At 42.7% G+C, this 21415-nt stretch overlaps 2 protein-coding genes across 2 annotated transcripts in view; both read right to left on the bottom strand.

Annotated features, from left to right (window-relative positions):
- slit1a (slit homolog 1a (Drosophila)) overlaps positions 1-9010 on the bottom strand; it is a 94774-nt gene extending 85764 nt beyond the window's left edge. The window contains exon 1 of the mRNA XM_053436984.1: positions 8257-9010. Within this exon, the coding sequence (XP_053292959.1) occupies positions 8257-8465 (209 nt within the window). The 5' untranslated portion in view covers positions 8466-9010. The remainder of the gene's footprint in view (positions 1-8256) is intronic.
- A 6076-nt stretch (positions 9011-15086) lies between these two features.
- Positions 15087-21384, bottom strand: LOC128453878 (rho GTPase-activating protein 19). The gene is made up of 11 exons (XM_053436983.1): positions 21295-21384; positions 20733-20986; positions 19910-19990; positions 19211-19420; positions 18852-19078; positions 18650-18736; positions 17956-18021; positions 17397-17612; positions 17219-17314; positions 16813-16926; positions 15087-16471 (listed from the first exon to the last, which is right to left on the bottom strand). Exons 1-11 carry the CDS (start codon positions 21339-21341, stop codon positions 16466-16468), a joined length of 1404 nt encoding a protein of 467 aa, XP_053292958.1. The 5' UTR covers positions 21342-21384; the 3' UTR covers positions 15087-16465.
- Between the last annotated feature and the right edge of the window lie 31 nt (positions 21385-21415).

Below are 21415 nucleotides of genomic sequence, written 5' to 3'. Positions count from 1 at the left end.
CCTCTGGAAACTCTGTAAGGATCCCCGGTGCTGACACACTTCGTGGAGAGCAAGTGGATTTATGACATCACTATCGAAATCCTTTTTTCATCCTCCGTCCCGAGCTGATTGATGCCTGAGAGTACTTCCTGGTGCACCTTCCCATGGGTGGACACGCGGCAGCTACGCTCCACTGCTCTACATCTCTATAATTCAAAGGGGCTCAGAGGGGTGCTACAATGCTGAAAAACTCATTATGTTTATTTCTGCCAGCTGCTGGGGTCCCTGGGCCGAGGGGGACCTGGTTCGCATTGAGAAACTTTACATAAAATGAAACCCCACGACTGGAGGGAGGATAAGCAAACACGCCAGCTCGCTGTAAGGCCTGCATCCACATACCCTCGGATAGAGATACCCACATGTCCCTGACCCTCATACACGAAGACCACAAAAATATACAACATCGAGGAAAAAACACACAAGCACCCCTACTGGCATGCACACAAACAGCGCCAGTGGAAAAGTCAATTGTTCTTCTGGGAACAAAGAACATAATGATAACAAGAGAAACTACTGCTGGCTGTATAGCTTTCCACCAGCGTTATCGATTTATGCAGACACTGCAGAGATGAAATGAATACAGACGGAGTGGGACAGCGAGGGCTCGCAAACAAGTCAAACTGATGAGTCAGTCTCTTAAAACAGCCCATAATAAGGCAGACCACTCAATATAAAGTTCACACGTCTCCACAGTCTTGTCAAAGCTGTCTTTTTGTATTGATCAGCTGTCACACTTTGGTCTCTAGAGTTGGGAGGGCACTGAAAAGTTGTTGTCACACTCTTTTTCTGCAATGTACTGTGTATGAAAATGTGCTCCCTCGCTGGGGTTAGACACGACTCACGGAGATGGGTCACTGTAGCTACCAAGCTTTAATATAGACTTAAGTTTACAGCCACACAAAAAAAACATGACAAATTTAAATAGTAGTAGCGGGCTGTAGTTAAACAAAATAATGTAAGGTAATGTATTGGCTGCATATGGTCAAAGCGTAGCCAGCTCAGCTTCAAGGCTTAAAGACTCTAGCTTTAATTCTTTACAATGTATATTCCTATCATAACATGATTGAAGGCCACGACTCCCAGCCAGTACTTTTGCTTATTATCTTTCAGAATGCATTTGAGCAGTGAACTGTCGACACAGTGATACTTCATCCTCAGGTCAAACTGGACATTGGTGAAACTTGCTATATTGTTAAGTTAAAGTTTATTAAAACTCTTCATGGGGTCTATCATCAGGATTTTTACAGGAAGTACATTTCTCTGGCCTCCTTGCTCTTTGAAATTAGATTTAAATTACCTGTCAAGGTTCTATATTTTTTTGCAGTGCAGCCATTCTGTTTGGCTGCTGTTGGCACCGCAGGACCATTTGTCCTGAACAGGTTTAGCCTGGCAGGGAAGACAGAAGCCAGCTGATTTGAGGATCGGTGGCACAGCACTGCCCGAGCTCCATGCTGAGGAAACAATCTTATGACCAGGAGCCCCGAGGTCTTGTGCTGTTGAAGCATGGACGCCCATTAATCAACAATCCCACACTGATAACGGTATTTGACCGGCCAGTGAGCGCACTCCCTAATGAATGAAGCAAACAGGCTGAGAAGCTGCCAAAGAGCGAAGCGGTTCTCCTCCTCCAGACTCGACAGCATATGGACGTGACAGCCGTGAAACACGCAGGAGGAGAGGACAGATAGAGTCACTGCGAGACAGAAAAAGAGAGAGCTTCTCTGACAGTGCTGTTAGCCGCCTGAAAGCGACGGACTGGAGAAGTGTGGTGGAGTGTTACGAGTAGACGGGGAGCTGTGAGGAGCCGATGGGCTGTCTGGGAGACGTCAGCAAGGACACAATGCCTCAACGGCTGGTAGACTGTACAGAGAAAGTGACCTACATACTAGCTGGGCCAACAGGACCAGGCAGTACCCTCCAGACTCACATAGTCCAAGATTGAGAAAGTGAAAGAAAGAAAGACAGAGAGAGCGAGAGAGAGAGAGAGACCGAGAGAGAGAGCAGACCACCATGACCAAAATAATACACTTTAAACCCAACTGGAACACTTCTATCCAGACTGAGAGGTCAGATTTCTGCTCAGCTTGAACAAAACATTCCCTCTCCTTTGAAATGTGGCTTTCAGACGTGCAGTTAGTTCAACTGTACATTCTTAGTGTGTGTGTGTGTGTGTGTGTGTGTATGTGTGTGTGTGCGTCAGGGAGCGTCTAAGTGTTCATGTGTTCGTCGTGTTAAGACTGTGCACGAGTGTTTTCCCGGCTCCTGGGCTCTTCAAGGGCTATTTACTTTTTTTTTTTTTTGTAATTTTATTCCGCTTTGTCAGGCCTTAAAAGCAGGACTGCTGATAGGAAAGGTAAATATCAAGCAGACGCACACAGGCGCACACACACACACACACACACACACACACACACACACACACACACACACACACACACACACACACACACACACACACACACACACACACACACACACACACACACACACACACACACACAACCCCTTGTTGAGCCTTGACCCGCGTAATCGCCTGCATCTTGCTGAGCCCCTCTCATTTTTCTAAACAGCTACAGGTAAAAGTCAGGGACCTGAACCCAAGCATCTGTCTTCTGCTGTTGCTACCTGGCCTTCACACCATACAACTGCAACCTTGACCAGGGGACGCGGTTGTTTTTTTTCCCAAGTAGAACACGCTGCTGTCAGCAAAACAAAAAACAGACAGATAGCGGGAAGGACCGGGAGACGGGAGAGGAAAAGGGGAGGCAGGGAAAAAATGCATGGGAGGAAAGTAGCACGCAGACACTTTGTGATCAAACATAGATAACTTATGACACTCTCTCAGGCCGTAGTGAATCAATTAAACATCTGTTCCGATGTGCGTCGCTGCCACAGGCTGGGAAAAGAACACACGGCCGACTGTAGTAGAGACAGACACAGAGGGGTCTTTCATGGTTTGTACTGTATCTGTAGTTTGTGTAGCAACAGACGCCGAGGTTCTGTTGTGGCTTCGAGTCACACATGAAGGCATTGAGCCTGAGTGATTGTGTACTTTGACTGTGTCATATGGACAAAACATCTGCTCCGCCGCATCCACACAGAAGACTGAGGAGAAGTTTGAGGCATGTGCAATGACGACTGGTAGTTTGATGGATGCTGCGTGCGTGCTTGAATCTGTCTGTTGAATAAAGAGTCATCTTCCACTGAGCACACTGAGAACTAAGCTCATCTGCTGGGAGATATCTACTGACATGAAGTAAAATATATAATCCAAGGCAATTTAATGATCAGTTAGTGTAGGAAATCTATCAACAACTATTTTGGTAATTAGTCACTTATTTTTGCCACTTTTGGAGAAAACTGACAAACATGAGCATTTTTTTAACCCATTCTCTTTGATTTCTGTATCATGCTGTATTATGCTTTTAAGAAATGTTTTACACGCTCATGGTTCATCTTTTATTATGAGCTGTCCTGTGTGATTGATTTTTCATTTGTTTTAAATATTATTTTAAGCTCTCTGTGCAAAGCTAAATCCCCTGAGGGACAATAAAGGTTTCGTCCTTTCCTATTTTAAGACAAAAAAGTTAAAAGATTTAGAAAAGACATTGAAAGCAAAGTAATTTAGTTTTATATTTAATTTTATAATTATCTGAAAATAATTCTGGTATTTGGTGGGACTGTTTAGAATTTTGTCTAATCAATTAGTATTTTTTTTTCATTATTGCATTAGAAATCAAATTGATCGACTCATTTATTTGACAGTGAACTCTTTTGCACTGGTTTGATAAATGTGCAGATCTCAAGCTGCCCCTGCATGTGGAATCCTGTTTCCTCTCAAACTTGTATCACATCAGAGGCGTGACTGTGGATTGCAAAGGCATATCTACAATGTGAGAGAGTGTTCTCTCTTCAATTAAATACACTCACACACACACACACACACACACACACACACACACACACACACACACACACACACACACACACACACACACACACACAGACACACACACACACCAATTTATCCCCCCGACCCTTTCCCTCTTCTAACACCAGCTTCTTACTGGCCATAGCCAGGAGGGTTAAAAGCGAAGATGCCCGTCTGAGAGATGAAAGGTGATCTACGTGGACTCTCCAAATTAGATTTTCATGGTCTGCTGAGATACAGCCACTTTTAGACAGGCGTGAAAAGCAATCACGCGTGTGCACTCACATGTGCACACACCCACCTCATATATAAGTGTGCCAGACATGCTGGAGTAGAAAAAGTGCAGGACATTGGCATTTTTTTAACAAACCCACACACATACACACATACACACACACACACACACACACACACACACACACAGACACACACACACACACACAGCTTTGCGAGGGGCATTTCTCAGCTCTCATGAGTGCTAACAAACACTTCCAGAAAGTCGATGTGTTCATTGGGACAGCAGGTCAGTACGTGTCTGCTGGCTTTGATGCTAAGCAGTCTGTCATCAAAATCATCAAAACTCAGATGAGAGCTATCAAGTGAGATGGCTTCCACCTCAGTCTTCAGTGCAGGAGAAAAGACCACAGCTGGGTTGCGCAGGCAGTAAATTGAACTGACTGAGTCCCAGGTCTGTAATTTCACAATGTTACACTGAGCATAAACATTCTCTGAATGATTTCCATTCCAGGCAATATCACTCCTCACGGGATTAGCGGCTACGAGGATGGATATATTAGACCGGGGGGGGAGGACTTGAATGAAATTCAGTCTGGACCCATTTAGCCTTTTATGATAAATAACATAATCTTGTTTATTCATTCATTGTCTTTGTGGTTAAATTACAAGTCTCTTCAATCTGGGCGGTAATCCCTTCATTAGCAATTACCACTTCAGTCACTGTGCCAGCCTCGCCTTAAAGGATCTCCACGTCCAACTCTCCCCCACCCCAGCTCCACCCCTCACCCCACTTCTTTGTCTCGTCACACAGCCGGAGCTGGCAGGTAGTGGGCAGGCTGTGTTCAGTCTTGTCAGTGTAAATTATGGATCAGGTGGCCGGTGAGCTATCAGTTGTACCAGCTCTGTGCTGGTGCCAGAAACACCACAGGCATTAGCTGGCATGCACACACACACACACACGCAGGCACGCAGGCAGGCACGCAGAGACACACACACACGCCCGAGCGCGCACACACACACCTCCCACCTCCACTCCCCCAAATACATACATACATGGTTATCGAATCGAGGGAGCCCCCCCATCTTCAAACACCTCTAACCCTCATGTGTTTTCATCGAACATTACTTATTCACTGCACGCATGCACAAACACATGTGGGTGTACATGCTCAAGTGTTTGAACAAACACAAGTTAATGTCAAATTTATGCAGGCATGCATGAAACACACACACACACACACACGCATATGGTGTGCAGCCTCCACCCCCTCTTCTGGCTGATCTCCAATATGCCCCCAAATCTCAGCACAGGGTATTTTCTGGCACAGAAAATTCATCATCAATACCCTGGCTTTTTGCAATTAGGGGATAGTACACACACACACACACACACACACACACACACACACACACACACACACACACACACACACACACACACACACACACACACACACACACACACACACACACAGCTATTGCAAATCATCTCACTCACAGAGGAGACACATGTAATCTAAGCAGAAGGCGATAAAGCAGGGAGGGAGAGAAGCTGCAGGTTTGGTCGATACCAGTCTACCTAAAAGCTTCACTAACAACCTTTGGTGTCTGTGTAAAGTCTCTTTAATCAGCCTCACAGATGCAGATTATTCTCCCTCGCCGTCTGATATCGATGCGATTACCATGTTAATTTGATATTTTTTCACAGCAGAGGAATAAAGAAGCGACGGGGGGGAGAAGAGAGCCAGGGAGAGGATGGATACAGAGAGGGAGGTAGAGGGGGAGGGAGCGGCCGGTGGCCCGTGCGAGGCAGGGTGTGATTTTAACACGTGGAGCTCGCCGTCTCATTACAGGCCTCAGTCTGAGGAGCACAGGGGTCAGATCTGATCCAAACCCTAAGTGACAAGTGCAAATGGGATTCTGCTGTCCGTCTCAACACCCCTCCATGCACACCCCCCGCCCCACAAACTCTCACACACACTTTCTCCAAAAAAACGAACCCCTCCTGCTTTAACACACTCAAAAGCATCAAAAGTATACAAACGCACACATATGCATTCGAACCAAATTCCATAAACACACCACGGACCAGCTACGCAGTGTTAAGTGCAACCTTTTTTTCGGCTTCCTCTTGTCTGCTTCTCTTCCCAGCATGTACACGACACCCTCTCCTTCCATTAAAGTACATTTTGCAACGTGATACACTTGAAATCGTTGCTCTTTCATTGCATTTCGACAATAAAAAAGCTCCGACTTCTGGGACAACGTACTGTATAAACTTAACTTGCTCATTACTCATGTTTGACCTCAGTAGCAGCTGCACAATTTCATTCACATGAACACATATTTCCCAAATTCATACACATAAATCTAACCGTGCACATGGGACCAGCGTGTGGGGCAGTGAGGGCTGTGTTGACTTGCACAATCACCTTGATGAATCACCGCGTATAATGGCCCGCAAAAAAAAAAACACGAGCGTCTCCATTGTTGGGTAGTTACTCTCTGCGGAGGCTGGCTATCTTCTGTGTGACCTACACACACAGCAAATACAGTACATGCAGCACTACACACACACACAAAGGCAGGGACCCATGAATAAATTGCACATGATCTCTACACACACCATGTTTCAGCCGCAGCATCCTGAGACATGCTCGAGAACATCCAGAGATGCCACAGCGATAAAATCCTCTGCTGTACATGACCTTTGAATGCCCAAACAACTTTAGACACAGAAATGCTCTCGAGTGAAGGGGCAGAGGATATTTCCAGTGTGGATGGCCATTCATGTAAAAGGAAACCACAGAATGACCATGTTTCCTCTCTGCTTCAGTGTTGAACCAGCGTGCGCGCATAACTGAAGCCGGAAACATGCCGACCGCTAAGCGAGAGGAAAAAAAAAGGTGTTCTTAGAAATTAAATATGAAAAGCATAAAATATGCAGCCAGCTCCCACTATGCCAACGCTGCCTCTGACACAGGCTTTCTCTCCTGCGTTCCCACCGCATGTTTTATTCAGGACTGATATTCTAAAAGCTGAAATAGAACAATCTATTTCCCCTTGCACTGCTCACTTCTGATTTACTGATGAATATTTCAGAGGAATGTCAGAAAAGACAGAGAAACTCCACTTCCCGAGCCGGCTCCCGCCTCACCTCTCCCTCCCTCTCCCGTCCGCCCCTTTGGTTTTACAAGACAGCTACGTGATCCTCCTGCAAGACTCACTTAAGTAGCAGATTTGCTTAATTTTCTACATGATTTAACAATTTGCGGAGCGAGTGTTCGGGGGGCATGAGAAGGGGAGAGAGGGGAGTATTTGGCCCGGGAGTGGAAGAAAGTGAAAAGGGGCGAATGGAGGGAAGAAAGGAAATAAAAAGAGACACAGTTCCCTTCAGACAAGACTCCTGATATGTGTGTGTGGGGGGGGGGGGGGGGGACATATTCCCAAGCAGAACAGAAATCATCCTCGTCACAGACCAGGCAGAAAATCTGGTTGTCTCGCAATTTGATTTAATACCAATTTAAAACGAGTCAGTCAAACTTTACTTTTTAAACTCTGACACATTAAAATAGTGGAGCGAAAATCAAACTCCATGTATTTCATTTCTGAATTTACAGAAATATAAAAAACATACAGCAAGCATGAGCAAGCAGGTAAGTAAATTATGGACACATGTGAAAGGCACACATCTGCTCCTGCTCTTTCCAGTCCCTCATGCCTATTTATACCTGACTAGAATGTCAGTGACTGACTGACACACACACACACACACACACACACACTCACACACACTCACACACACACAGTTATATGGGCAGGGCTATTGTTCTCTTTTGGTCTCAGCAAAGTCATGTGCACTTCTGAAAGATTGCAAAGAAGGGTGAGAAGAGAGCAGAGAGGGTCAGTTAGGGAGTTTCTCTGTCTCTCTCTCACACACACAAACACACACACACACACACACACACACACACACACACACACACACACACACACACACACACACACACACACAAATCACACAGAGGCGGATTGCAGATGGTACTCACAGTCTTTCAGTGTTGCGGGGGATATTCCTTGGCATGGTTTTGAGACCCAGTCCATGGCAGTCAACTGTGGTGCCACTGCAAGCACACAGGGCTGGACAGGCACTGGCGTTGCCTATGAGCAAGGCAGAGAGCATCACCACCCACATCCAGAGTGGCTGCCCGACCCGAGTGCCCATGTCCGCCCCAAAACTGCAACCTCTAACAGGCATGTTCACCACCACCGCAGCCTGCTCCTCTTCTTCTTCTTTTTCTTCTTCTTCTTCCTCCTTTTCTTCTTCAGCAAACCCCTACTTCTCTCTGTCCACCTTCCTCTCTCTTTCTGCTTCTCTGCAAAACCAAGAGTCCTGCTACAGCTCACAAGTCCTCTAGAATAATTCTAAATATGTGGTGAATATAAATAGAAAGAAATCTGTCGCAAATGCTAATATTTTCCTTCTTTTTTTTTTGCTGTGAAGCAAAACAAATCCTTTTGCTCTTCTAGTTTTCGTTTGATGTAGATCTGATATCCAGCTCAGTTTGTTGATGTAAAAAAAAAAAAGAGAAGATTCTTTCTTTCCCTTAATCTTCTTCTTCCTTGCAAACTCTTCTCCTTTCCTGTCTTTGAGGAGTTGCTGTGCTCTGGCGTGCACACGTCTGCGTCTCTGTCCTGCTCTCACTCAGTCCCGCTCTGCTCTGACTGCCTGAAGAGAGAGGGAATAAGGAAAGAGCAGAAAGAAAAAAAAGCCAGTCTCTCTCTCTCTCTCTCTCTCTCTCTCTCTCTGAACACACACGCACACACACACACACACACCAGTCATCCATCACAAGGATCTACAAATAGCAGAGCCCCCGACTCCACCCCTGCCCCTCCTCTCCTCCCCCACCCCTCTCCCTCCTCACACATCATACCCCCCCAGAACCCTGCCTGAACTCTCATTCTTGAGATCCGTCTTTCACTCCCTTGATTCTATTCACAATACAAATCTACTCCTCCAAGTATCCTTTTTTCCCCCCCCTCTTTATTTCACTCACTCCGATCCTTTTCTCTCAGGTTTGCCTCCAGGCGAACCCCCCAGAGAGAGACCTAACCTACATGACACTGCATAACCCCAGCCCGAAGGGAGAAGCAGCGGGGAGACTGGGCTCCGCGAGGGTGTGCGTGTGTGTGTATGTGTGTGTGTGTGCATGTGTGTGTGTGTGTGTGTGTGTGTGTGTGTGTGTGTGTGTGTGTGTGTGTGTGTGTGTGTGTGTGTGTGTGTGTCTGAATGTGTACATGTAACGAAGGAGAATCCACTGGGGAAGATAGGAATCAACACCTCGGTCCTCGGAGGCAAAAAAAGCAGGAATAAATAATCCTAAGTGTAAGTCTAAACGTGTAGATCAAGTGTGGCCACACACACACACACACACACACACACACACGGAAGCTGCAGCATGAAACTGGAGTGAGAAAGCACGAAATACACACAACCGCACGCACACATTCATGATTTGTTGGGAAGGCAGACCACAGCCATAAAAAGTAAGTCAACACTATATTTTAAGTACAGCATGGGTACAGGAACAGAGATTATATCCTCACATATATATATATATATATATATACAAATGAGAATATAAACAGCTTCACTCGAAGCCATACCTGCTCTAGTCCTGGAGGAACTAGCACACAATCCCTCCCTTAGTGCCAGGACTATGCATTCCCTGAAATGGACAGAGAGCATCGAGACATAAACTGGACTGAGTTGAGAAGGGGGGGGGGGGGGGGGGGGGATTTCATGATAAGCAGCATCTGCGGCCCATTATTTACTATTCTGAACAAATTTCACTAGGTAAAGGTCGACCTCTAGTCAAAACAGGGGATGTATTAGAGTCCAGCCATTGTTGACAGTGTAATTGTAGCTTTCACGAAACTTTTCCAAATGCATATTGTAGTGCAGCTTGTGGGTTTGCAAATTAGCATTGGGTATTCTGCTCAGGAAGCGGACCTCTTGTTTTTTGTGATCCAGTTCAAAGTGCAGTGTTCGCAGTAATGTCCACTCAATTAATCAAACCAGTCTAAAGTGAGCAGCTGCCGAGGGAAAAGAGGAACATTAAGCACTTCTCCACTTCTGTCTGTGGCGCAGATTTTTCTATTGAACCAACGTGTGATTATTAGATCCCAGGTATCTGTGAGTCTGCATGGATTCCCTTTCCTAATGAAGCACCATTGATTAATGCTGTCTCAGCTGCTGAAAGGCACAAAACCAATAGGGAATGCTTTGGCTGTTTTTCCTGTTATGCATAAACATAAGTTGCTATAGTTTGACATGCTCACACATAAGGAGGATGCTTGAAAGACGTTTTGCAAAAGTGGCAACCGAGACTGATTTGGAGCATGTGCCTGTGTTCGTGCAGTCTCCCCGTCACTGTTTTTGTGGTGTACAAGGGATTCTTGAAAAATCCTTGATTCTGAGTCACTCAGAAACTAGTCCAATTTCTGATTTGTTCCTTGTGAATACTCTGCGTTTTATATTGATAGAAAATTGTGGCATACGAATATACATCTCACCTTAAACCTGCCTTGTCTCAGCTCGTCTAAAGCCACTTGATATGTGGTCTAGTTCCGCAGGGGGCTTTGCAGTGGGGTGGATCCCTCCCAACACAAACAGCAGCACAGTCCCACAGACCCTAAGAATCCCATTCACTTTAACTGACAAAGAGAAGAGAGAAACAGGGAAGATGCAAGCCAAAACATTTGACTTTGTGATCATCCGCCCGCCTGTAAGCTTGACTAACTCGAAAACATGTGCGTGTGCATGTATGTGCAGCATTCAGGTGTACACACAAATACACACCTCAGGGTAAAGAAGCTCCATCTGTCCCAGTAAAAGTGTCAGTGCAGCGTAGATCTTCCTCCTATGACTGGCTAATTAAAGAGGAGACAGTGGCGTTTAGCGGTAATGGGGGGTGGGGGTGAAGTCCCTTCTCTCTCAGAGTCGTGATAGGAATGCACACAAATACACAACAGGAATTATTCTGCCGCTCTCAAAGACGTGGGACGGCATGGCGGCAATTTCCATTAAGTCTGGGGGAGAGGGAGAGAGACCCCGCAAACTCTCGACTCAAATGAAGGACCAACAGCAATTCATGGGGAATAACACCACGTTTAAAAAATGCACAGTGCTGCTGGAGCTGTGGGCGACAAACAAGCGTGCACCGACATTTAGAAAAGAAAAGAGGCAAACGTGCACCGAGACGAAGCTGGCAGCTGCTCGTGGCTGAATAGGGGAATGAATCGGTTAACGTCGGCATGCCCGCCACACAAAAACTGAAACGCTCCTCTCAAGAGTGAGAAAATAGAAAGAAGCCAAATCTGGCATCCAGAAAATTCCACAGCACGCTTCAACCCGAGTTATTTGTATTTCAGTCACAGAGGAGCTGTGCGTTTGAGAGAAGAGAAGAAACAGAAACTCCTGCACGAGAGAAGCGTCGAAGCACAAAACTGTGTCAGTCTACGAAAGTGTGTTGACTTAAAATGTATTATCTTGTCTATTCTAACACAAATGGTCCGTTACTATGAGTTGTAGCAAAACTTGTTTGAGCTATGGTGAGAACAGTTGCTTTAAATCAACCTTTCTACAGCAGTCACCTATGTTTAAAAGTCCATTAAACCAAGTTAGACTAAAGGGATCATGTTGTCGTATTAAAAAAGTAACATTTAAACAATATTGACACAAACTGCCAACCGCTTAGATATCTACAAACTACCTGAGGACTGAGGAACAACCTTGTGGGACTTTATCACACAAATGTTTTTACTGGATTAAATATCAGCGAAAACAAAATGACCTTTATGTAATGAGGAACAACATTTTTGTAGGACACTTACAAGGAGTTACATTTTTATCTTTAATCTCCGGATAATCCAAGGTGATCTCAGAATGTAAGTTGTTTATTATTTCTGGTAGTTAATGCTTACAGCAAATGATTGTGAACCACTGAGAGTCCCACAGTCATTACATTTTGTCAATCATTCAAAAAAAATTGGCAAAACTAACTATTGTAATGTGGTTGTACGTGCAGTCAAGATCGTCCATTTAGGAGATGTGTCCTCAGGCATTTGCTGAATAAGACGACATTTATTCAATGCAGAAAACAAAGCCCTCTCTATTTAGTTTCAGAGTCAGACATTGACTGCAAGAGATTTAGAATCCGATTTTTCTGTCCAATCAGCTCCCTCTGAAAGGAATTCTACCATATATGTTTTAGAGTCAAATCACATCCAGTCACCATATATACTTGTGGGTTTGTGTGCACACCCGATAATGTTAAGTTGATTACAGTACAGTCTGACTCGTTTCACAGTCATCATGCTGTCTCTGGAGTAGGAATGCTAAATATAACCCGTCTGGATTTTTGGCTGCAAAACAATACTATTCCTAACTTGGACGCTGTTGTATATTTACAGAACATGAGAAAGAGCAGGCCCATTCTCACAGATGTTTACAACATATACTTACAATACCAAACATGCATTGACACAGACACGATAATGACAGTGAGAAATTCCTCCTATTGTGGGGAGCTACATTCCCTTACTATCCACCCACTCATCGTCCAATTCCATAGAATAAGTTCAATTTGGGGAAATAGTTCTCAGCAAACAGACACCTGGGTAGGTTTAAGGTTTTGCTTTGGTGGCTGTATTTCTTTGATTTATTTTTTTATTTTGGTGCAAATATTGATTTAAAAATTGTTCTTCCTGATTCTCCTTTTCTCTGCAATGGACAGAGCAGCGTGAAAGACTACAAGTTGTATAAATTGACTCTTTAAGTTGGTAGAGAACAATGCCAAGAAGACAGAAACAGAAAGTAAGAATTAATGTATTTAAGGGCAGAGTTCTATTATGCAACGCTGCTTGGGCTTGTGTGTTTCAGTTCACTTAATTATTTAATAGTTTATGATGATAATGAGAATTCACATACTATGGTATATCGCAAAATAGTATACAATATATTTTTCTCTAAGACGACATATCTTCTACCTTCAGTGCTCCAACTGAATTTGTTTGGCAACTAAACAGCATCACCCTGTGGTTGCAAGGGACATCACATACAGTGCCTTGCATAAGTATTCACCCCCTTTGGACTTGTCTACATTTTGTCATGGTATAACCACAGATTAAAATTTATTTCATCGTGAGTTTATATAATGGACCAACACAAAATAGTGCATCATTTGGAAGTGGGGGGAAATATTACATGGATTTCACAATTATTTACAAATAAAAATCTGGAAAGTGTTGAGTGCATATGTATTCACCCCCTTTACTGTGAAACCCCTAACAAAGATCTGGTGCGACCAATTGCATTCACAAGTCACATTTGCAAGTCACATAATTAGTAAATAGGGTCCACCTGTCTGCAATTTAATCTCAGTATAAATACACCTGTTCTGTGACGGACTCAGAGTTTGTTGGAGATCATTAATGAACAAACAGCATCATGAAGACCAAGGAGCTCACCAAACAGGTCAGGGATAAAGTTGTGGAGAAATATGAAGCAGGGTTAGGTTATAAAAAAATATCCAGAGCTTTGAACATCTCTCTGAGCACCATAAAATCCATCATAAGAAAATGGAAAGAATATGGCACAACCGCAAACCTACCAAGAGGAGGCCGTCCACCCAAACTGAAGAGTCGGACAAGGAGAAAATTAATCAGAGAAGCAACCAGGAGGCCCATGGTTACTATGGAGGAGTTGCAGAGATCCACAGCTGAGGTGGGAGAATCTGTCCACAGGACAACTATTAGTCGTCTACTCCACAAATCTGGCCTTTATGGAAGAGTGGCAAGAAGAAAGCCATTGTTGAAAGGGATCCATAAAAAATCCCGTTTGGAGTTTGCCAGAAGCCATGTGGGAGACACAGCAAACATGTGGAAGAAGGTGCTCTGGTCAGATGAGACCAAAATTGAACTTTTTGGCCTCAATGCAAAACGCTATGTGTGGCGAAAACCCAACACTGCCCATCACCCTGAGCACACCATCCCAACAGTGAAACATGGTGGTGGTAGCATCATGCTGTGGGGATGCTTCTCTTCAGCAGGTACAGGGAAACTGGTCAGAATAGAGGGAAAGATGGATGGAGCCAAATACAGGGAAATCCTTGAAGAAAATCTGAAAAAGACTTGAGACTGGGGCGGAGGTTCATCTTCCAGCAGGACAATGACCCTAAACATACAGCCAGAGCTACAAAGGAATGGTTTGGATTAAAGAATGTTAATGTCTTTAAAATGGCCCAGTCAAAGCCCAGACCTCAATCCAATAGAGAATCTATGGCAAGACTTGAAGATTGCGGTTCACAGACGGTCTCCATCCAATCTGACTGAGCTTCATCTTTTTTGCCAAGAAGAATGGACAAACCTTTCCATCTCTAGATGTGCAAAGCTGGTAGAGACATACCCCAAAAGACTTGCAGCTGTAATTGCAGCGAAAGGGGGTTCTACCAAGTATTGACACAGGGGGGTGAATACTTATGCACCCAACAGATGTTCACTTTTTTGTTCTCATTATTGTTTGTGTCACAATAAAATTTATTTTGCACCTCAAAAGTATTATGCATGTTTTGTTGATCAAACGGGAAAAAGTTTATTTAAGTCTATTTGAATTCCAGTTAGTAACAGTACATAATGGGAAAAAGTCCAAGGGGGGTGAATACTTATGCAAGGCACTGTAGTTGCTGGCAGTAAATGAAAAACACCAGGCCCTTCATTTCAGAGGCGTTCAAAAGAATAAATACAGTTTTTATATTATATATCCTAATAAAGCACATTCTGACATTTCAAAAGAATAAATGACAAACGACAGAACACTGCTTGATGTCTTTTAATCACAGCGACTTGCATAGCTTCACAGCAGGGTCATTATCAATAACATGACTACATGGTCAATTAAGTTGATCATGAGCTAGTTAACACATTATAGTTCAATTGCAACAGCTTGTTACAGACACCACTGAACTTGAACCAGTTGCTAGAAGCATAAGACATCAAGGATTCAAAAATGGCTCAAATTCTCCCGGAAAGGGTCGAACAACCACAACAGAAGGCAATAGATTCATCTACTCTTGCATTTAGCCAACCATTGAAAATAAGAGAAACTGACAATAAAAATATTTAAAAAAAATTAAAATAAACCACAGTTGAATAACTGAAAACATGCACATAAAGCTGTGTATAATGTTGCATGATAATTCAAACTATCCTGAGAAAACTGAAATATAAAAACAAGGTCTAGTTTAAAGAAGCAGTAGTTCAAAGAATCCGTGTTGACACCCAAATGTTGAGCTTTTACGGGGACAAAAAATATATCTGCATAGCTTTCATTCAGTATCCCCCATCCTTTATTCTTTATTCTTATTTCCCCGTTAGTCTTCACTCCCTAACACTTGAATGGATTGTTTATATAATGTTCAGTATACTCTTAAGGCTATTGAAAACTTGAGGGTAATAAGTTCCCCTGTAAATTCATGCTGACTGAAAACTGTTATACAGTGAAGCAAGACATATTAAATTAAGGCACAGTTCTGGATTAACCACTTCTCTAATAAACGTCCGCAACAGCCTGCGATGACTGAGAGTCTAACTTAACTTACTCTAATTTTTAAGCAAATGTAACATTTAAATAGAAAAGCCTGCAGATCACATCGTACAAAATCAGCCAATGCACAGGGCACCTGGACTTGAAACATCCAGATGACCAATAAGAAATAAATACAAGTAGGTTCGCAAATTAAATAAAAACATATTTCAATCGGAGATAAAACTACATACCGACACATTTCACACGTGTAAAAGCATATTATTTGCATGCTTAAGATCATAAATGGACATTTGATAAATTGCGAACTAATGAACGTACGAAACAGTTAATTAATTGACCTATAGCAATAAATCATATGACATATTCACTTTCGTCCATTAACCTCTTTCATGTTGCATTGCAAGTAAAACTTCCAGTCTGCAGATTGATATGGGGATTTCCTTGCCATCGTAACAACTTTTAAGACTAACTCACCTTTTTTTTTTTTAAACAGCAGAGTACAGTTCCAAACGTGGTGTCAAAACAGAGCAGTGCAGTGGATTACACTGTTTAGTTTCAGTCAGTGCATCAAGGTCCTTTAATGCTCCCAACATAACTGTTACACTGAGGGTTTCTTTGCTGTAAATGACACATTCTTTTACAGACGATTAATCCTGAACGAGATGGGAAGAGAGAAAATAAAGGATTAGATCATTTTGAATCCTCGAGCCGTGTACATCGGGCATCACTAGTAACATAAGCAACTCAAAGTGAGGCCACACTTGCATGTGGTGAACCAATATTCACTGGTTTAAGACAGGTTTAGGAATTATCAGTCTGGCCCACTATGAAAATTGGACGTTATTATTTGGCTTTGGTTGAACTATGTATTGAATTTTTCTCAATAGATGTGTATGTTGTAGCCTACTAGACCACAGCGGTGGGGGATGATATTTGCTATTAGCTAACACTTGATTGAAATGTTTGTTTTATGGTGTAACAGGGAAACACTCACTTGGTCACAGCCAGGGTTTTCTGTTGCCTGGCCATCAACAGAAGAGCTGCGGAGAGGAGTCTGCAGTTTGCCGTTTTCTTTCTCTGTCAATATTTGGCTTCCCAACACCTTCCTCTGTTTTATAAACAAAACGTTACTATTGGGGGATGAACATTACTATGTACACATTCTGTAGTGTTCGAAGACATATTAAGACCTTGTAAATATGCACAATGCATTTCTTTTATCCCAAACTAATCAAACCCACTGCTCTACATGTGTTTGCAGTCTACTTATCAAAACATTGTTCAACAGATTCACAAATAATAAATACAAATAACTTACGTGAGCATGAAAGGTCAGAACAAAGTAGTTACAAGGCTGAAAAGTGAAGTTGTAACTTTACACAGGAGAACTGTCTACCAACCTTGATAATTCCACCCAGAGAGCGTGAACGCCAGTGTTTCCTGCTGAACGGTGTGCGAGACTCGGCCGATGGTATCAGCAAAGGCTGCTTTTCAAACTGTACAAAAAAAACAACACATTTATGGACTGGGATGGAAGACCTTGATCTAAAACGTATTCTCCAGACCGAACAACCATACCTGTCTGATGAGCTTCTTCTTCTTGGCAGATTCGGGCATGTTGTTGACCTGCTGGTACAGCTCTCTTAGAGCAGATTCAGTATAACGCTGAGTCTCAGGGGACTTGGGGGTGCTGTTGACCTCACTTCCATTAGATCGTTTGAAAGGCGACTGGGGTACAGGTGTTACCGCTGCAATCGGCCCATCTCTGCTTCGAGAACAGAGCGTTGAGTCGTCCTAAAAAAGGGTTTGATATTACATACAATATTAAATTCTGTTATCTTACAGAAGCAGAGTCTCACAAGGCACAAACAAGTGAAATAAACAAATGTAAAGTGTGAATATGGTCCAGAGTTTTATTTCAAGGTTCTATGAAAGTGAGTCTATTAGATAACAGATTCTGAATTTAGACACGGAGTACCTAAAATTAACAAGACAACAAAGTTAACAGATTCAAAAGAAAAGACAAGAAATGTTGTTGATGGAGCTATGACAGTAACTTTGCAGATAGACATAATGCAGCGTGAACCCTCTTTTCATTGAGATGAACTTGGTTAGAAATAGAAGCCAAGAAACTCACCTTTGATTGAAGAGAGTTTGATCCTGTGAAGTACAAGCGGGCATATTCTTTGATATACACAGGCGCCTACATTGAGAGTGAATGAGCACATTAAACCCTCTGATTAAAACATTGTGAAAAATTTACATAGCAGATCAGAAATGGACACAACTGGTACTTAGAAATTCATGGATCTCATTCTCATGCAAACACATGGTTTATTAAAGGCCAAGAAAATGTAAATAAATGTAATTTAATTAAACAAATTACACCAATCATCCAGATCTAAACAGTGTGTTATTGAGAAACACACATTGCAAACACAAGCACCCTTTTTTTCTTTCTTTCTTTGAAATGTTAATTCTGTATGCTTCACATCGACGAAGTGCGAAGTATGAATGTTTTGTTCATTTTGAAAGGAGAAATGAGAATGGGGAAACATTTCTGCCACATAGCTGTGATGTGCTGTATATGCACTCAAATAAAGGGCATCCAACTATCTACTAAAAAACTAAATCTTATTAAAAAGAGGCATGTGTTTTGTTGTATATTTCAATAATACAGTAAAAACATAAAGATAATTCATGTTAGCATTCTTGACTACGAGAGAAATACAACAATAAAAAAATGATGTTGCAATTGGTTTTCAGTATGTTAAAGGATTATAAATAAATAACACCACACTTCCAGAAAAACGGGCTTTAAAGCTGCTTACCCTGAACAGTTTCTGTGAGTGCCTGATGAGGAACGCTATGCCCTTGTTCAGTGTGTCAATGCTTCCCTGAAGATCACTTGCAATCACCTGCAAAAGATATATAAAAAGTGACGTAACATTGATTTAACTGCAAATGTAATGGATATAGTTGGGCTGTAACATGTTTGGAGGTTAGAATAAATTTAAGCAAAAAGGTCTTTACATTTTTAGGCCAGATGATTTGTGGAGCGAACATTGTGGCAAGATTGATCGCAGACATCTTGTTGATGTGCTGATTGCGAGCAGTGTGATACAGCAAGTCAAGTAGCAGCTTCAAAAGGCTGCGATTAACTGGTGGGAGCAGCATGAACAGCAGCTGGAATGCCTCAATCTGGCGTTCCTTGTCAGACACACTGGTTTTATCCCCCTTTTCGTCAAAGAGGGTGAGCTCTGCACACAGCAGAAAACGGAATTATTACCAAAGAGCAAGGGGTCATTAGTTTGATTTCTCAAAATTCTATTCATTTTAATTTAATGTCAACTTCAGCTGCAACAAGAAGCACCATAAAAAGGAGCTAGTACCTCCAATTTTCAGGTGAGCATGATAGTGTCTCTGAGTGAGCAGCGGCTCTGGCAGCTCTCCCAGGTAGGCTTTAAGCAATGTGGCTGCGTCATTGGGGTGGAAGTCTCCTGTCTCTAGATCTATCTCTGAGCCAGTGTTCAGCATCTCCCTCAGGGCTGCCTGCCTTAGGCTGTGGCCTGGCACACGGAACAACCCCTCCACTTGAAGGTCTGTGAGGTGGGAGAGAAAGATGGTGAGAGACAGCCAAAAAAAAAAAAAGAAGAGATGCAGTGTGTAGACGCAGACACAGTGAAGGAGACACAAAGACACAGAAGTGAGGAGAGAGACAGAATGAATGAAATGGAAAGAGAAGGACAGCAGGAGCAAAGTGCTTTCAGATAAATTATTGACTCAACCATTTGCTCCCAGTGTCCACTTTCAGTGAATGACATCATTCCTGTCTAGAAATAAACCATGACCTCACTGCCTTTGCTGCTATCCAGCTTAGTTAAAGAACAAATAGTACAACATACAGACATATCAAGTCATTTGACTAAATAGAAACTAATTAAATCAGGTTACCATTTAGTGGTGTTTTTGTAAAACGAACGCTGTTTTGGTGAGAGATGAATTTCCTTCTGAGGTCACACATGCAAAATGTATGTAGTCATAATATCACAAATGCTTCGGATGACATCGTCCACGGAGGAGATACTCACTTTTACTCAAGTATTCAATGAGCTGATAGATTTGTGCTATCCCTTCTTCAGTTAACGGTGCACCAAAAACCAGTCCTTTGTCTGAAAAGCATCAAATAGCACAGTTAGACTATTGGTCTCATTTGTGTTTAAATGCATTAATTCCATTTCAGCAATCAATCAAAGAGTGCCATTAAATTGTGTCGAGACAACTTTAAAGATAAAAAATGAAAACAGGTGTTGAGTGCAGAGAGATACAGAGACTGGCCGTTTTTTAGACCGGAAAAGAATTGAGAAAATAACGAGCATAATCAATGATAGGACTGGGCAATAAAATAAATAAATAATCACCGCTACATAACTTTCAACGTTAGCAATTTAACAAAAGTCAAATGTATAGATATAATATGTATGCATTGGGCCAGTGAGGGGGAATAACAATTATAATTTATCAACCTCAGATGTGCAACGTTTGTCGTTTAACAAGTCCTTCTCTATTCATAAAGAACAGCTGTAACCCTAACCCTCACTGTTTTTTATTCTGATAATAATCGATAGGGACTGATAGTATAATTTTAATCTATACATTTTACCCATATTGTCGCAATTATAATGAAAAATTCGGATTATTACAGGCCTGCTGTTAATTATTTCTACAATATATAATTAGTCAGCAGCTATATTTTAAAACCCCAGACCATATGTCCATTAATATGTATAAATACGTGTGTGTGGAGAGCCGGTTTCTGTTTTATTTTTTACCCTCTTTCTAAAGCACTGACTTAATGATTTACTTATTGGAAATGTTGTTTTAAACAACGAGTCAGTGAGGGTCTCGTCTCACGTTTTCGCTTGAGGAAGTTGAAGGAGCGGAGGAAGCCGGTGGAGGAGGGCACCCTGGGCTCCGACTCCCCGACGAGCTGGGCGAACTCATCCCCCGGAAGGTCTATGAGCCGGGTGAGGTTACTGAGTATTAGGTCCGCAAAGGGAACAGGGTGTTCGTGTCTCAGTCGCTCCACAAAGAAGTCCGGGTTGAAGATCACCGGCTGGCTCACGTTGGGCTTCTCCTGACTGTTGAACACACTGCATCGTGTCCCCCTGTCACAGAGAAACACGGAGGCTGTGTTGGGCTTCGACACGAAGAGGAACAACAAAGCTCACAGCTACGAGCAAGTTAGCAATACAAACGGAGGATATGAATAAAACATGTTGAATAAGCGGGCTAACGAGTAAGACGTTGTTGCTAGGCTAGCCACGTTAGCTAACACGTCTGGTGAAGTGATACACTGCTGAACGAGTAGTAACAAACTAACTTCTCTCAGCTTTATTGGTCCCATAATCCTGCAAGTCCCACAAGCCTTTTCTAATATCTTAATTTCTCGTAATAATAAAAGAAAAGTTTGTACCTCCGGCCCAGTTTGTGATTGTTTTGGGGAACATTTTCAGTCGCCATCTTCGTTTTGAATCTTCCGCTGTTTCATTTTTAGTCCCTCCCCCGCATTTGTGATTGGCTGTAACTGCAAACAC

Source organism: Pleuronectes platessa, chromosome 12, assembly GCF_947347685.1.
Source record: "Pleuronectes platessa chromosome 12, fPlePla1.1, whole genome shotgun sequence".
Classification (NCBI taxonomy): Eukaryota; Metazoa; Chordata; class Actinopteri; order Pleuronectiformes; family Pleuronectidae; genus Pleuronectes; species Pleuronectes platessa.
This window is presented reverse-complemented; position numbering and strand designations above follow the sequence as displayed.

What these genes read in the sequence shown, in the direction of transcription:
- LOC128453878 (XM_053436983.1), bottom strand. Translation starts at nt 21,341, where the DNA reads ATGGCGACTGAAAATGTTCCCCAAAACAATCACAAACTGGGCCGGAG. An exon ending in AATCACAAACTGGGCCGGAG is followed by an intron (nt 20,987 to 21,294) that starts GTACAAACTTTT and finishes TCTCTGTGACAG; the next exon opens with GGGGACACGATGCAGTGTGT. An exon ending in AGAAGAAGCTCATCAGACAG is followed by an intron (nt 17,315 to 17,396) that starts GTATGGTTGTTC and finishes TTTTTTGTACAG; the next exon opens with TTTGAAAAGCAGCCTTTGCT.